Source organism: Jaculus jaculus, chromosome 8 (genome assembly GCF_020740685.1).
Source record: "Jaculus jaculus isolate mJacJac1 chromosome 8, mJacJac1.mat.Y.cur, whole genome shotgun sequence".
Taxonomy (NCBI): domain Eukaryota; kingdom Metazoa; phylum Chordata; class Mammalia; order Rodentia; family Dipodidae; genus Jaculus; species Jaculus jaculus.
Window position 1 is genome coordinate 118,384,640 of NC_059109.1, and position 17,014 is coordinate 118,401,653.

Below are 17,014 nucleotides of genomic sequence, written 5' to 3' on the forward strand. Positions count from 1 at the left end.
CATGTATGCAAGAGTAGGTGTGAGTGTGCCAAAATGAGCATGTGGAGGTCAGAGGACAAGCTACGGCGTTGGTCCTCACCTCCCCCCATGTTTGAGACAGGGTCTCACGTTCATGGCTGTATTCACCAGCCTGACGGGCCTATGACCTTCCAGATAATTCTCCTGTCTCCGCTTCTCTTCTCAACACAGACACACTGGCATTACAGATGCTCACACTGCAGCATCCAGCTTTATGTGTGTTCTGGTTGTCCAAACTCAGGTACCACTCTCATCTGCCAAGCACTTTAACCACTGAGCCATCTCCCAAGCCCTTCACCATGTATTTTAGAGTCAGGTCTCTCGCTAAGCCCAGGACTCAAAAATTTGGCTAGCCTAGTTAGCTGTCAAGTCCTAAGGATCCATGGTGCACACCACCATGCCTGGTTTTTATGTGAGTGCTGAGATTCCAACCTCAGGCCCTCACGCTTGGATGACAACCATTTTTTACCCACTGAGCCATCGCCCAAGCCTCTGGTTTTGGTGACGTCTGAAAGCTTTGGCAAGATGGGAGTGTAAAGGGGTGCCTCAAAGAAAGAATTTGGCATTTTCACGGGCTGGAGAGATGGCTCAGTGATTAAGGCACTTGCCTGCAAAGCCTAACAAACTGGATTTGATTCCCCAATACCCACAAAAAGCCAGATGCACAAAGAGGCACATGTATCTGGAGTTCGTTTGCAGTGGCTGGAGGCCCTAGCACGCCCATTCCTCTGTCTCTCTCCTCTCTATCTTTCTCTACTTGCAAATAAATAAATAAATAAATTTTAAAAGAATTTGCCAATCAGACCTCAGTAATGATAAAGACAGAAGTGTTAGTGGTGGGGAAAATAGGTAACGGGTCTTTTTAAATATATATATTTGCAAGCAAAGTGAGACAGAGAGAATGGGTGTACAAATGAACTCCAGATGCATGTGCAACTGGATTTAGGTGGGTACTGGGGAATCGAACCAAGGTTGTGAGGCTTTGCAGGCAAGAGCCTTAGCTGCTGAGCCATCTCTCTAGCCCATTTTTAAATAATTTTTTTAATTTATTTATTTGAGAGCGACAGACACAGAGAGAAAGACAGACAGAGGGAGAGAGAGAGAATGGGTGCGCCAGGGCTTCCAGCCACTGCAAACGAACTCCAGACGCGTGTGCCCCCTTGTACATCTGGCTAACATGGGACCTGGGGAACTGAGCCTCGAACCAGGGGTCCTTAGGCTTCACAGGCAAGCGCTTAACTGCTAAGCCATCTCTCCAGCCCATTTTTAAATAATTTTAAAAAATATTTTATATGTTTATTTGAAAGAGAGAGAGAGAGAAAGGGAAGATATGTAGAGAAATGGGTGTGCCAGAGCCTTTAGCCACTGCAAACAAACTCCAGACTCCACATTGTGCATCTGGTTTTATGTGGGTCCTGGGGAATTGAACCTGGTTCCTTGGCTTAGCAAGCAAGTGCCTTAACTGCTAAGCCATTTCTCCAGCCCTCCAGCCCATTTCTTTTAAATACATTTTTATTTATTTGAGAGAGACAGAGAGAAAGGGAGACAGAGAGAGAATGAATGGGTGCACCAGGCCCTCCTGGCACTGCAAATGAACACCAGATGCATGTGACACTTTGTGCATCTGGCTTTACGTGGCTATTAGGAAACTGCCTTCACCGCTAAGCCATCTTTCCAGCCCAGTAACAGGTCTTTTTTAAGGAAAAATTCACACATGTGCTACATCATTCCCTGTGACCTGGAGGCGGGGACTTTAGAGCCACTGATCACACACACATGGGGCCAGCCCAGCCCAAGGGGGTCTCACTGAGTCCTCAACACGAGCTCCATCTCCTTAGTGAAGCTTGCTCGGTCGTGTTAGATGAAGTTGTTCTCCTTGATCACATCGCCTGCAGGTGGCAAAACTGGGAGTTGATTTCTACCTTTCAACCCTCAGAGCTGTATTCCCAGAGCCTGCCCTATAGCGGATGCCTAAGAAATGGTTCTTTTTAGGTGACCTAGGAGTCAATCCTCACATCTGTGCAATCCTAAACCACCATATCAAGGCTTCTCAGGTGTGACTGGAGCTGTGGCTGGACGGTCCTAACCAGGAGTCAGCCCCGAGTCACGTTCTTCCCGGCGTGATCAGTGACGCTCGCTGTGTGACGGGGCGGCCCTTCTCCCACTCCAGGCTCAGTTTCCCCAGCTGTAAAAGCGAGGAGTCTCTGACTTTAGTGAAGTGAGCTTAGAAAACACGAAAGACGGAAAAACTATGTTGTAGTCATTTCCATGGTGCTGGGATGCACTTGCAACAGGCACAGTTTGGGGGAGGAAGGCGTTTATTTCAGGCTGACAGATCCGGGGCAAGTCCCATCAATGGCAGAAGCTGCTCCTGTCCGTAAATCCGAGCGGAGAGACGCCACCACGCAGCCGGCACCTCCAGCAAGGACCAGCACCAGCACCCGCAAAACCCGCCAGAGCCCAGACTGCTCTGAACACCTGCAGGCCAGAATTCAGATCTGCCCTTAAGCACACCTTTGGGCTGGACCTCTCCCAGCCAGGTAGCTAGAGACCCAAGTTACAAGCTTCAATGAAAAAAAAAAAAAAGTGGGCTGGAAAGATGGCTCAGCAGTTAAAGGTGCTTATCTGCAAAGCCTGATGACCTGGATCCAATTCCCCAGGATCCACGTGAAGCCAGATGCACCAAGAAGTTTCTTCAGGGGTCTTGGTGAAGAAAACCAAAGAAAGCGAGCCCACTGCTGGGGTTTAGATGCTGTCCCCTGTAAGCACCGAGAGAGGGTAGAGGAGAGGGGTTCCTCAGGCTGAGGGCTATGTGTTCCCGTGGCCAGTCCTGCAACAGAGCTTCCCAGAGTCCCTTGAAAACAACATGGTGATTGGTCTGCAATCCACACCGTTCATCTCTTGTGTTGTGATATTTGTAATTCTCCATGTCATAAGGTCTGCCTGCGTGTGTGGTGTCAGAGAGAGAGCATGCATATGTACACAGGCGTGTCAATCTGTGGGTGATGGGGCAGGAGAGGGTCTACCACAAATAGTCCCCACCCCAAAACACCTCACCCAGAGGCGGAATGTGGGCCTTCTTGATGTCACCGAGTTCCCACAGTGTAGGCACTGGGTGAGCAGCATTGATCATGACAGGGTCTGGACTGGCTGGAGTTGCAGACCAGGGGGAGACCCAGGAGCTCATTTGTGTCCCTGCTCTGGAAGCAGCATCGGGCCCCCCCCCCCCAAGGAGCAGCCACGCTCTGCATCTGAGCCTGCACGTCTCAAGTTCCAGTCACTGTCCAGGGCTCCTTCCCCACGACTGAGAAGACAGAGAGGAACTGCAGCACACCTCCCGGCCCTGCCTGTTTACCCCAGTCCTGTTCAGGTTTGCATCTGAGCACACTGCCTTCCTCTCCCGCCTCAGCAAACCCCGCGAGACCTGCAGATTCGTCACCTCTGCCAAGCCCCCCTCAGTAGCTCCTAGGACTCCCGTCCCCAACGAGACCTGCACAGCCTCTTGGAGAGGATTCAGAGTCCTGTTGCCAAGAGTCCCTGGGTTCAGGAGCGAAGATCTGCACCACCAAGCTGTCTTGTCAGCCAGAGTCCAGGCAGGAAACCGGAATCCAGCTCCAGCAGGGGCCAGGGTTTGAATGAAGGTGCCGTGCACAGAGCTGGCGATAGGCTCAGGAATCCAAGCTGGGATGGGCATCCTTGGCTTGAAGCAGCAGAGCACGCAGCCAGGTGTCCAAGCACAGGGAAGGTAGGCACAGACGGGTGATCAGGAGAGACATGTCCACTGCCAGAAGGGATCTAAGAGAAGGGGGCTGAGAAAAGTGCCCTGACCTCTGACCTGCTGCCCTCTGGCTGAGCCCGACCACATGTGAGTCATAGAACGCCCAAAGCCAGGCCATTAGTCCCAGCGTCCATACAGTTACATGTAGAATTGATCCTTGGGGCTGGAGAGATGTCTTAGTGGTTAAGGCGTTTGCCTGCAAAGCCAAAGGACCCAGGTTTGGTTCCCCAGGACCCACATAAACCAGCTGCACAAGGGGCGCATGCGTCTGTAGTCCGTTTGCAGTGGCTGGAGGCCTTGGTGTGCCCATTCTCTCTCTTCTCTCCCTCCCCCTCCCTCTCTCTCTCTCTCTCTCTCTCTCTCTTTCTCTCCTTGCAAATAAATAAATAAAACTAATTCTTAAAATAAAAATAAATAAAATTGATCCTTCAATGGTTACCTACTGTTAGCATCTTAGAAGCGCAGCTACCATAACTTTCAACTCCTGAGATTTCCAATCAATATGTTTGGACTCAGAATACAGAATATAGTAATATTAGGAACCAGAATGCAGTAACGTGACCAATGGGTGGGGAAAATGTGACAGAGACCTTTCACAATAAGAGGACCAGCACTGCGGCTGTCGTGGCTGTGGACATGGTTGGCTGGCCCAAGAGAGACTCTACAGTCTGACTGGCTTCGAGGTCACACGGCTCCCTGAAGTCTCTGCTGGGTCCTGAGTCATCAACAGGGACCTTAGCCAAAGTGGTCACCTGCTCTCAGACTGGGACATCCAATCTGCAGCCTCACGGAGCTGGTCTCTGTCTCTAGCTCACTCTCGCTAGCTCGCTCACTCACTCATTCATTGTCAGTTTCTCTCTCTCTCTCTCTCTCTCTCTCTCAGACCCGGGGCTCTGTGCTTGCTGAGCCAATGTTCTGCAACTGAACAACATTCCCTCCTGCATTCCCTTTAGACTGACATGTGACTTTTTTGCAAGTTAGCCCTCACAGCAGTCTGCATTTTGTATTCTGATGTTATCTGAAGTCACCAGATGTTCCCTTCCTGGGTAACTCTGAGAGATTACTTAGCAGTTAATTAAGCAGTCATTAAGTTTACGATGTTGGAGGCAGGAAGGATGGCTCAGCTGGTAAAGTGACTACCCACAAAAGTTTGAGGACCTGAGTTTGGATCCCCAGCACCTACAGAAAAGTGCCAGATGGTGTGACCTGTCATCCTACCGGCCCTAGCACTGGGGAGGTGGGGAACAATCGAGGCATGCCATGTCAAATTCTGGTCTATACACACACACACACACACACACACACACACACAGAGGGTGGGGGGATCGTTGGCGTTGGGTGGGGGATTGAGGAGGATTAAGAGTTTGATACCAGGGCTGGAGAGATGACTTAGCGGTTAAGCGCTTGCCTGTGAAGCCTAAGGACCCCGGTTCGAGGCTCGGTTCCCCAGGTCCCACATTAGCCAGATGCACAAGGGGGCGCACGCGTCTGGAGTTCGTTTACAGAGGCTGGAAGCCCTGGCGCGCCCATTCTCTCTCTCTCCCTCTATCTGTCTTTCTCTCTGTGTCTGTCGCTCTCAAATAAATAAAAAATGAACAAAAAATATTTTAAAAAAAAAAGAGGAAAAAAAAGAGTTTGATACCAATCTGGGTTACATAGAAGGCTCTGTCTCTTTAAATAATAATAATAATAAATAAATAAATTGGAGAAAAAAATAGGGCTGGCTGGAAAGATGGCTCCGTGGTAAAAGACTGCTGGCTCAGAGTCAACTCCCCAGCACCCACGAAAATCCAGGCACAAAAAGTGGCAAGTGTGTCTGGCATTTGTTTGCAGTAGCAAGAGGCCCAGGCGCACCCACCCACGTGTGCAAATAAATAAATAAGAGCTTATCTAGAACGCTGGACACGAGGGAAGCCTTGCAAAACGACAAAGAGAGGGGAGGCCAGCATGACCCAGCCAAGCACAGCTCCCAAAGGAGAGCCACAGTGACAGTCCGGGTAACCAACGCCCCTTCCCCCACACTTGGCTGGCTCTTCCTCCTCCCTGTCGGTCGGTGTCACACAAGCCAGCAAATGGGCCTCTTAGTACAGGGACATATTTGCACGGTGGCTGACTTGTGTACGGTGGGACACATTTCAGAAGTGGCATTGCTGGGGCACAGGCCACACAGCTGTTTAAAGAGGTTTTTGGTGGAGGAGGATTGGTTTTGGGTTCTGGGGGATTTGTGTGTGTGTGTTTAATATTTTATTGATTTTTATTTATTTGAGAAAGAGAGAGAGAAATAGGTAGAGAGAGAGAGAGAGAGAGAGGGAGGGAGACAACGAATTCCAGATGCATGCGCCCCCTTGTGCATCTGGTTTACATGGGTCCTGGAGAATTGAACCTGGATCCTTTGGCTTTGCAGGCAAGTGACTTAACCACTAAGCCATTTCTCCAGCCCCGGGGATTTGTGTTTTAAAGATCTGCCAAGCTGCCTCCTGAGAAACAATGCCACCCCACAAGGCTTGCCTTCCCCTGGGAGCAAAACAGGTTTCATTTTTTTAAGTAATCAGAGAGTGGAGAACAAATAAACAGGAGCCTGGAAAATGCCACGCCTGCTTTTCCTTCCTGCTCCATGTGTGCTGGACATGTGACGGTGAGCTGAGTGAGCCTTGTGGATGCTCTGAGCCTCAGTTTCCCCTTCTGTAACACCGGAGCTTCCTAGCAGAGCAGTTAAGAGACTGGCTGAGGTGGACAGAACTTCCAATGTGGGCGGGGGGATGGACAGGGATTCCCACTGGGGACCAGGCCCACCCCACTAACCTGTAAAGTATTATTCTACAGGCTCTGGGCATGATCTGTGACCCCAACGGTGTTGCAAGTAAATTCCAGGCCTGAACCGCCCCTTCCCGCTTCCAGGAGCCCGCCCTCCCTCAGGGACCTCCCCCAGCCAGGCTGCTTAAGAGAGCCAGGTCCAGCCCACAGTGTGACAGTCCCCACTTCTGCAAGGAGGATTCAGGATGGAGGGCACCATCAGGACCCTTCTATGCGCACTGCTGGGACTGCTGCTCATGTCCACTTCAGGGGTCCTGGGTGCCAACCCCGGCGTGGTGGCCAGGATCACTGACAAGGGCCTGGAGTATGGTAAGAAGCCACGCTGTGGGCTGACGTCACGCATGTGACATGAGGCTGCTCAGGGCTCAGCTAGCACGCTCCCTGCGGTGGAAAGTCGGCGGGGCCAGGTGGCTCTGGCTGGGATTCCGGCCTGCTCGCATGGCTTGCATTATCTGAGCTCAGAGTCTTAACAAGGGTTCGGTTCAGGGAAAGACAGCCAGCCGAGGTGGCAGGGGAGCTGGGGAAGAGACCGCAGCCACACAGGACACTTGCTAAACCTCCACCACCGGGTGTTGGGGACAGTTCCCCTGGGAAGAGTCTTACTGGAGTTTGAGGAGGTTGCCTTTGGAGGTAGGTGGAACCCCGCTGGGATCTCGGGGAGCCCACAGGATAGTAGAATGTGCTGGACTGGGATCTGGGTGGTGGGTTATGGTGTATCAAACATTCAAAATTAACTGGGCGTGGCGGTGAACTCCTTTTATCCCAGCACTTGGGTGGGGGGAGGAGGGAGTCAGAGGTAGGAGGAGCGCCCTGAGTTCAAGGCCAGCCTGAGACTGCATAGCGAATTCCAGGTCAGCCTGGGCTAGAGTGAAAGCTTGCCACAAAAGAAACAAACAAACAAAAAACTCAGAGTCACTGAGCAGTCCCAGTGCCTTTAAGATAATTGCTCATGGGCATGTTACTTCCCAACTTTCTTTTCTTTCTCTTGGCTTTTCTAAGGTACAGTCTCACTCTAGCCCAGACTGACCTGGAGCTCACTCTCTAGTCCTAGACGGGCCTCAAACTCACAGGGATCCTCCTACCTCTACCTCCCAAGTGCTGGGATTAAAGATGTACGCTGCCATACTTGGCCTATTTTTAAAAAATAACTTTATTCATTTATTTGAGACAGAGAAAGGGACAGACAGAGAGAAAGTGAGTATGGGTGTGCCAGGGCCTCCTGCCATTGCAAACAAACTACAGACACATGGGCCAGTTTGTGATTCTGGCTTTATGTGGGTACTGAAAAACTAAACCCAGGCCGTCAAGCTTTACAAAGTGCCTTTAACCCCTGAGCCATCTCTCCAGCAACCTACCCCCCCCCACACACACACACCCACCAGCTTTATTTTCTAAGCATTTATTTACATTATCTAGTTAATGTGGCACTAATTCACGGAGCCTCAGACCGCATGCATGCTGGGCAGGAATTTCTCCACTGAGCTACATCCACCGTCCATTAATCATTTTTTATCATATTTCTATTTATGTGTTTGAAAGAGAGAGAGGGGCAGACAGAGTATATATGGATGTGCCGGTGCTTTCTGCCAGCACAGACTCCAGATGCATGTGCTACATCTGGCTTTACATGGGCGCTGGGGAATTGAACCTAGATCACAGGCTTTGCAAGTAGGCACCTTTAACTCCTGAGCCATCTCCCCAGCCGTTACTCATTTTTTTAAAAAAGTTATTTATTTTATTTGCAAGTAGAGAGTGACAGAAAGGAGAGAGAGAGAATGGTCGTGCCAGGGCCTCCAGCCGCTGCAAACGAACTCCAGCCGCATGCGCCCCCTTGTGCATCTGGCTAACATGGGTCCTGAGGAGTTGAGCCTTGAACAGGGGTCCTTAGGCTTCACAGGCAAGCGCTTAACCACTAAGCCATCTCTCCAGCCTGTCCTTTCACACTTCTAATAACTAAAACCTTCCTTTGTTGTTCTGGACATTTACTGAGCCTACTGCATGCCAATCTCAAGCTGTAAGCGCTTGCCCTCCTTCCAGCTGCCCCGGACTTTGCAGGTAGAGTTCCCTGGAATGCTCTGCCACCCCAGTGAAGCAGATATTGTCATTGCTTTAAAAAAAAAAAAAATTGTGAAGCCAGGCATGGTGGTGCACGCCTTTAATCCCAGCACTCGGGAGGCAGAGGTAGGAGGATCCCCGTGAGTTCAAGGCCACCCTGAGACTCCATAGTGAATTCCAGGTCAGCCTGGGCTAGAGTGAGACCCTGCCTTGAAAAACCAAAAAAAAAAAATTGTGGCCAAGCCCAACAGATTGCTTTTTTTTAATGTGAGAGAGAGAGAATTGGGCCGCTGCAGTCAAGTTCCAGACACATGCGCGATCTTGTGCGCCTAGGCGACCTTGTGTGCTTGTGTCACTTTGTGTGTCTGGCTTAAGTGGGATCTGGAGAGTGGGGACATTAGTCCTTAGGCTTTGCAGGCAAGTGCTGTAACCACTAAGGCTTCTCTCCAGCCTGTCATTTTTTTTTTTTTTCAAGGTAAGGTCTCACTCTGGCCCAGGCTGACCTGGAATTCACTATGTAGTCTCACGGTAGCCTCAAACTCACAGTGATCCTATTAGCTCTGCCTCCCCAGTGCTGGGACTGAAGGTGTGCGCCACCAAGCCCAGCTCCTGTCATTGCTTTTTGACAAAGTGTGGAGACTTGCTTAAAGCTAGTGCTAAGATCCTTCTGGTTTCTTCCACTCAAGCCAAGCACCAGGGATGACAGAAAAGAGGGTCACACACTCATGTGCATGGCTCTCCTTCCCTGGAGGCGTTGTTAGTAAAGTGTTCTGTTCTCTTCTGTAAAATGGGTGTGAGTATGACACCTCTGTATGACATGTAGGGACAGTCAGGAGGGCTCCCCATGGCCCCCCAGCACACGGCTGGACTCAACAGCCTACAACTGTAACTTGTGCTAAGGAAAGTGGGGTGGGAGCCCCAGAAGAGGAGAGAGGCAGGCAGGCCTGCCCACTGACCCCCAGCTTTTCCTTGTATGCAGCGGCTAAGGAGGGGCTGCAGGCTCTGCAGAGGGAATTGCAGAAGATCACGTTGCCTGATTTCAGCGGGGACTTCAAGATCAGCAGCTTTGGCCGTGGGCACTATGAGTTCCACAGGTGACTGGGGACCTGCCGGCGCAAAAGGTGGGAGTGCAGAAGGGACGTCCAGGAGGGCGATGAGCCCCTCCATTCAACAGAGCCTGCTGAAGGTGACCTCAGCCTCAGTTTCTTCATCTGTACAATAGGGTTCCTGCCACTCTTCCCCTCAGAGGATAACCCAGGATACCATCTGGCCACTGCATGTAGCCTGGAAGAGGAGGTAGACCTTGAACTTGAAATACACTAGCCCAACTATGGGTACTGTTTCATGGGTGGGGTCATCAGGGAAGGCTTTCCAGAGGAGCCTCGTCTTTAAGGTCACACTGGACATGAGCAGCTCCTACTTTTAAAAAATGTATGAGAGGGTTGAGGAGATGGCTCAGCAGTTAAAGTTGCTTGCTGGCAAGGCTGCTGGCCCAAGTTTGATTCCCCAGTACCCACATAAAAGCCAGAGATGCCGGACGTGGTGGCACACACCTTTAATCCCAGCGCTTGGGAGGATGAGGTAGGAGGATCGCTGTGAGTTCAAGGCTAGCCTGAGAGTACATAATGTATTTCAGGTCAGTCTGGGCTAGAGTGAGACCCTACCTCAAACAAACAACAACAAAAAGGCCAGATGCAAAGTGGTTCACACGTCTATAATCCCAATGCATCAATAGCAATGGGAGCCAGAGCCAGCAGGACCCAAAAGCTTGAAGGCCAGTTAGACTGGTGCACGCGCTGCAGTGAAAGCTGGACTGGTGCACGCGCTGCCGTGAAGGTTACGCTGGTGCACACGCTGCAGTGAAAACCACATGAGAGACCCTGCCACAGGCAACGCAGGAGAAGATAAATGGCCCAAGATTGTCCTCAGACCCTCAGGTGTCACCAGGGCATGCACATACCCACATGCACACATCATTACACACATTTATATACACACCTATTTAAAGGTATGATACACTTTTATTAAAAAAAAAACAAAAAACAGCTTTTGCCTGGCACAGTGGCGCACACCTTTAATCCCAGCACTCGGGAGGCAGAGGGAAGAGGATCACTGTGAGGTCAAGGCCAGCCTGAGACTATATAGTGACTTCCAGGTCAGCCTGGGCTAGCGCGAGACCCTACCTAAAAAAAATAATAAAAAAAATTATGCATTAAGACGGGATGCATGACGGCCACTGCACACAAACTCCACACACATGCACCACTTTGTCATCTGGCTTTATGCGGGTACGGGAGAATCAAATCCAGAGTGACCAAGCACCTTGAACTGCTGATGCATCTCTCCAGCTCTGCGACACCCTTTTTGAAGGATGGCCAGTGGAGGGAGGGCAGTCAGGCCTCCAGCTTGCAGTAACCTTCCCTGTTCAAGGCTTCCTTCTTTTGGCTTTTTAATATTTTGTTGTAGTTTCTTTTAAAAATTTTTATTTTTATTTATTTATTTGAGAGTGAGAGACAGAGAAAGAGGCAGAGAGTGAGAGAGAGAGAGAATGGGCGCACCAGGGCCTCCAACCACTGCAAACAAACTCCAGACGGGTGCACCCCCTTGTGCATCAGGCTAATGTAGGTCCTGGGGAATCGAGCCTCGAACTGGGATTCTTAGGCTTCACAGGCAAGTGCTTAACTGCTAAGCCATCTCTCCAGCCCTTGTTGTTGTTTCTTTTCATGGTAAGGTCTCATTCTAGCCCAGGCTGAGCCTGGAATTCCCTCTATAGCCCTAAGCTTGCCTCAAAATCATGGTGATCCCCCTACTTCAGCCTCCCCAGTGCTTGGATTAAAGGTGGGCACTGCCATACCCGTTTCTTCCGTTTCTTCCGTTTGTTGGCATACATTTACAGAGTGTTTGCTGTGTGCCAAGCAAAGAACATGGAATCTGGCTAGTGTTTCTTTCCCATGGCCAGCCTCTGGCCAGCCCTTCTGGATCTCCTCTGAAGGTCGCCCCAGGCTTCCCTGGATCTGGCTCCACTCCCTAGGAAAGTGGGGAAGCCTGTGCTGGCCCAGTGCCCCTCATGGCAAGCTGGGGGTCAAAGGTGGGAGCAAGGTTCCTGGAACAGCTGGATCCAGGCCCAAGCCTGACACCTCCTCCGTCTCTCCCCACAGCCTGGAGATCTACAGTTGTGAGCTGCATGGTGCCAGCCTGAAGCCCCTCCCCGGCAAGGGCCTGAGTCTCTCCATTTCCGACACCTTCATCCAGGCCAAGGGCAAGTGGAAGGTGCGGAAATCCTTCCTGTAAGTTGGCTCTGCTCCTAGGCCCCGGAGCCCTTAGCCGTGGCCTTCAGCCCATCTTCCTGGGCCCAAAGGCTTCCTTGCCCATCAGAAAGTCCACACAAGGGATAGAAGGAACCCAAACCCCACGGTTCATGTCCTGGGCCTCAGAGGAGTCTCTCCCTCTCTGGGCTCCATTTGGTTATCTCCTGAAAGGACAGGCCTGCTTCCCTGAGGGTCCTGGGGCGAACCAAATTTGACCACATGCCATTTTACTGATTTGTCCCCACAAGCACAGATGGGGAGACCAGAACCCCACAGCAAGTGTGGAGGAGAGAGGCACAGAAGGGGAGGGGTCAGCTTGAGGCAGACAGAGCTCCTGCAAGTGGGACTGCTAGAGACTGTGTGAGACACCCCTCCAAGTCACCCAGCCCAGCCAGGTCACCCCTGCTTCCTCTGCCCTGGATCAAGGGCAGCTGAGGCTCACCGTCCAGCACTCAGAAAGCTTCTCAGAGCCCAGAGGAGCTGAGCTTGGAGTGAAGGGATGTACGAACGCTGGGGCGGCTGCACACCCTGGGGGGCTCGCATGTTCTGCAGGCTGGAAGTTCGGAGGCAGCTTGGCCGCAGGCCTGGTTTCTCCTGGGCCTCCTCCTTGGCTTGCAGCTGGTGCGCGCTCACTGAGTCCTTGTGTGAACTCTTGAAAGCATGTCTCCTTTCCTGCCTCCTCACCTTTTCTAACGGGGCTCAGGCAGATTGGCTCAGGACCCAACCTATTGGTTTCTGCTAACTCAATCTCTTCTTTCTTTTTTCCATTCTTTCCCTTTTCCTTCCTTTCTTTCTTGTTGGAGAGAGAGAATGGGTTTCCAGAGCCTCTTGCCTCTGCACATGAACTTCATACTCATGTACCAGTTTGTGAATCTGGCTTTATGCGGGTCCTGAGGAATCGAGCCCAGGCTGGCAGACTTTGCAAGCAGGTACCTTTGACCAATGAACCATCTCCCCAGCCCCTCAGTCACTTTTTCTTAAAATATATTTTATTTAGTTAGTTAGTTAGTTAAGAGAAAGAGGCAGAGAGAGAGAATGGTCACACCAGGGCCTCTAGCCACTGCAAGTGAACTCCAGATGCATGCGCCCCCTTGTGCATCTGGCTAAATTTACGTGGGTCCTGGGGAATTGAACCTGAGTCCTATGGCTTTGCAGGCAAGCCCCTTACCCGCTAAGCCATCTCGCCGGCCTTCAATCACTTCTTCAAAGGACCTTTCTCCAAGTAGAGTCACATTCAGAGGTACTAGGTTTGGGCTTCAACATATTCATGTGGGGACACAATTCAGCCCATGACAGAAGGTTCTGACCGATCCCAACTGGGAGGCCTGGTCATGTTTACACGTGAGATGCACAGAATCCTGTATAGTCGCCTCTAGCCACACATTCTTTTTTTTTTTTTTTTCTTTTCGAGGTAGGGTCTCACTCTGGTCCAGGCTGACCTGGAATTAACTCTGTAGTCTCAGGGTGGCCTTGAACTCACGGCGATCCTCCTACCTCTGCCTCCCGAGTGCTGGGATTAAAGGCGTGCGCCACCGCACCCGGCAATGTTGCCTTTTTAATGTGTTTTTTTTTGTTGTTGTTGTTGGTTGGTTTTCTATTGAGGTGAAATTGAATGGAATTTTTTAAATTTTTTTTGTTTATTTTTATTTATTTATTTGAGAGCGACAGACAGAGAAAGAGGCAGAAAGAGAGAGAGAGAGAGAGAGAGAGAGAGAAAATGGGCACACCAGGGCTTCCAACCACTGCAAAGGAACTCAAGACACGTGCACCCCCTTGTGCATCTGGCTAACGTGGGTCCTGGGGAACTGAGCCTCGAACCGGGGTCCTTAGGCTTCACAGGCAAGCGCTTAACTGCTGAGCCGTCTCTCCAGCCCGCAATTGAATGGATTTTAAGTGTAGGGGTCAGCAGCAGTTGGTGCGTTCACAGGATTGTATAGCCACATGCTCTCGGCAGTTCCCAAACATTTTCATCACCCCAAGAAAAACAGTCGTTCTCACCTCCCTGTCCCCAGACCAGGTGCTCACCAACCTGCGTGCTGTTTGTGCGGGTCCTTGTCCCTGGGTCTCCCATACATGATGACATCCCTCATCCCTCACTTAGCCTGCACTTCACCCCGTCACCCTGAGCCTTCCTTCCTTCCTCGAGCTCCAGCGCGCAGTACGCCACATCCTGCAGTGTTTTCAGAGGGTGCTCGAAGAACAGGCGCCCAAGCTTCTTCACACTGTTTCCTAGGTTGCTTCGTCATTGTCTTTCTGTGTTACCCTTTATGCTTCAGAGAACCACTGCACACACACATTTGGGCAGAAAGAACTACAGAGAAAAAGATTTAGGCTGGGCATGGTGGTCCACACCTTTAATCCCACCACTTGGGAGGCAGAGGTAGGAGGATGGCTGTGAGTTCGAGGCCAACCTGAGACTCCATAGTGAATTCAGGTCAGCCTGGCCTACAGTGAGACCCTAGCTAAAAGAAAGAAAAAAACAAACCTGCCTCTTCTCTCTCTCTCCTCCTTCTTCCTCTCTCCCTGCCCATTTATCTCTCATAAATAAAGAAATTTTTTTTTAAACATTAAAAGGGCTGGAGAGATGGCTTAGAGGTTCAGACGCTTTCCTGCAAAGCCAAAGGACCCAGGTTCAATTCCCCAGGACCCACATAAGCCAGTTGTACAAGGGGACGCATGCATCTGGAGTTGTTTTGCAGTGGCTGGAGGCCCTGGCATAATGCCTGTTCTCTCTCTCTTTCTCTCTCTCTCTCTCTCTCTCTCTCTCTCTCTCCCTGCCTATTTCTCTCTTTCAAATAAATTTAAAAATTAAAAAAAGAAAAAAGAAAAAGGCTTAGAAGTCAGACAACTGGGCATGACAGTGTGTGTTCTGTAGTCAGGGCGGATTGTCAGAAAGTGGTCCCAGTGACCCCTGAGGCCCCTGGAACTCATCCTCATCAGCACTGGTGACAGGACGTCAAAGGGGAAAGCCAGCATCACTGTGCATTCATTTTTCTTAGACCTGTTCATATGCTTATTGGCCATTGAACTTACCATTCAGATCTTTTGTGCTTTCAAAGCAGGGTCTCACTGTAGCCCGGTCTGACCTGGAACTCACTCTAAAGCCACAAGCTGGCCGTAAGCTATCTATCTCAGCCTCCTGGGTGCTGGTACTAAAGGCATGCACCACCATGACCTGCTAGTTCCAGATCCTTCATTTTTAACATTTACATATTTATTTAAGGGAGGAAGAAAAGGGTGAGTATGGGCATGCCAAGGCCTCTTGCCATTGAAGATGAACTCCAGACACATGTGCCACTTTGTGAGTCTGGTTTTACTAGGGGACTGGGGAATCAACCCTGGCAGTCAGGCTATGTACGCAAGCACCTGTAATCACTGAGCCATCCCTCCAGTCCAGATCTTATATTTTATTTTTTATTTACTTGAGAGAGAAAGAGAATGAGTACCAAACCTGGGTTCTTTGCCTTTGCAGGCAAGCACCTTAACCACTAAGCCATCCCTCCAGCCTGGAATCTTTCATTTTAAAAACTTCTTTTAGCTGGGCACACTCCTTTAATGCCAGCACTTGGGAGGCAGAGGTAGAAGGATTGCCATGAGTTTGAGGCCAGCCTAAGACTACATAGTGAATTCCAGGAGGTCAGCCTGGAGTAGAGTGAGATGCTACCCCGGGGCGGGGTAGGGGGGGGGACACTTCTGTTGAGTTATTTTGTCCTTTCCTTGTTTATGTATTTGTATGTTAATGAAATTAGCTCCCATGTCTGTTCATGTATTCCAGAAAAGAGCTCTCTGGATTAGGCTGCAAGTTCTAATTTTTTTGTTTGTTTTTCAAGGTAGGGTCTCACTCTAGCTCAGGCTGACCTGGAATTCACTTTGTAGTCTCTCAGGGTGGCCTTGAACTCACAGCAATCCTCCTAGCTCTGCCTCCCGAGTGCTGGGATTAAAGGTGTGCACTACCACGCCTGATTTAAAATATTTTTGTTGTTGTTGTTTTTTTGTTTTGTTTTGTTTTGAGGTAGGGTTTCACTTTGGCCCAGGCTGGCCTGGAATTAACTGTGTAGCCTCAGGGTGCCCTCGAACTCACAGTGATCCTCCTACCTCTGCCTCCTGAGTGCTGGGATTAAAGGTGTGCGCCACCACACCCGGCTCAAAATATTTTTATTTATTTATTTATCTGTGAGGAAAGCAATGAAAAGAAAGAGAGAATAGGCATGGCAGGACCTTTCTTTTGCTGCAAATGAACTCCACAAATGCATGCACAGCCTTGTGCATCTAACTTTTATTGGGTATTGGGGAATTGAACCCAGGCTTTCAGGTTTTGCGAGCAAGTGCCTTTAACAGCCAAGCCATCTCCCCAGCCTAGGGTGTAGTTTTTATTGTACATATTGGAGTTTTAAAACTTATTTATTGCCGGGCATGGTGGCAATAAATAATTCCAGCACTTGGGAGGTAGAGGTAGGAGGATTGCCATGAGTTTGAGGCCACACTTAGACTACAAAGTGATTTCTAGGTCAGCCTTAGCTAGAGTGAGACCTACCTCGAAAAAGAAAAAATATATTTATTTATTTACTTGAGAGAGGGGGTGTAGATAGAGAAAAAGAGAGTGGATGCACCAGGGCCTCTAGCCACTGCAAAAGAACTCCAGTCACATGCACCACCTCATGCATCTGGCGTATGTGGGTCCTGGGGAATGGAATCTGCGGCCTTAGGCTTTGCAGCAAGCACTTTAACCACTAACCCACCTCTCCAGCCCATTGGACTTTTCTTGTTTTTCACAGGTTTGTAAGATCACCAGCTGTTTCCTTGTTTGGCTTATGAGAGGCAAGCCTAGCTGTTAGTGCTCCTGCCCACCCCTGACTATAAACCCCAGGCTTTCTACTAGATCTTTTAACGATATTAGATCTTAACTCTTTGCTGGGGCCCATTTAATTTAAGAATTGAGCTTTCAGGCTGAAGAGACAACTTAGAGGTTAAGGCATTTGCCTGCGAAGCCAAAGGACCCAAGCTTGATTCCCCCAGGACCCACACAAGCCAGATGCACAAA

General features: G+C 50.2%; 1 protein-coding gene across 1 annotated transcript in view; it reads left to right on the top strand.

The window, feature by feature from the left end:
• Positions 1-6,782: 6,782 nt before the first annotated feature.
• The window catches only part of LOC101601357 (lipopolysaccharide binding protein), a 32,854-nt gene continuing 22,622 nt past the window's right edge, over positions 6,783-17,014 (top strand). The window contains exons 1-3 of the mRNA XM_004666634.3: positions 6,783-6,919; positions 9,645-9,759; positions 11,824-11,952. Of these exons, the coding sequence (XP_004666691.3) occupies positions 6,796-6,919; positions 9,645-9,759; positions 11,824-11,952 (368 nt within the window). The 5' untranslated portion in view covers positions 6,783-6,795. The remainder of the gene's footprint in view (positions 6,920-9,644; positions 9,760-11,823; positions 11,953-17,014) is intronic.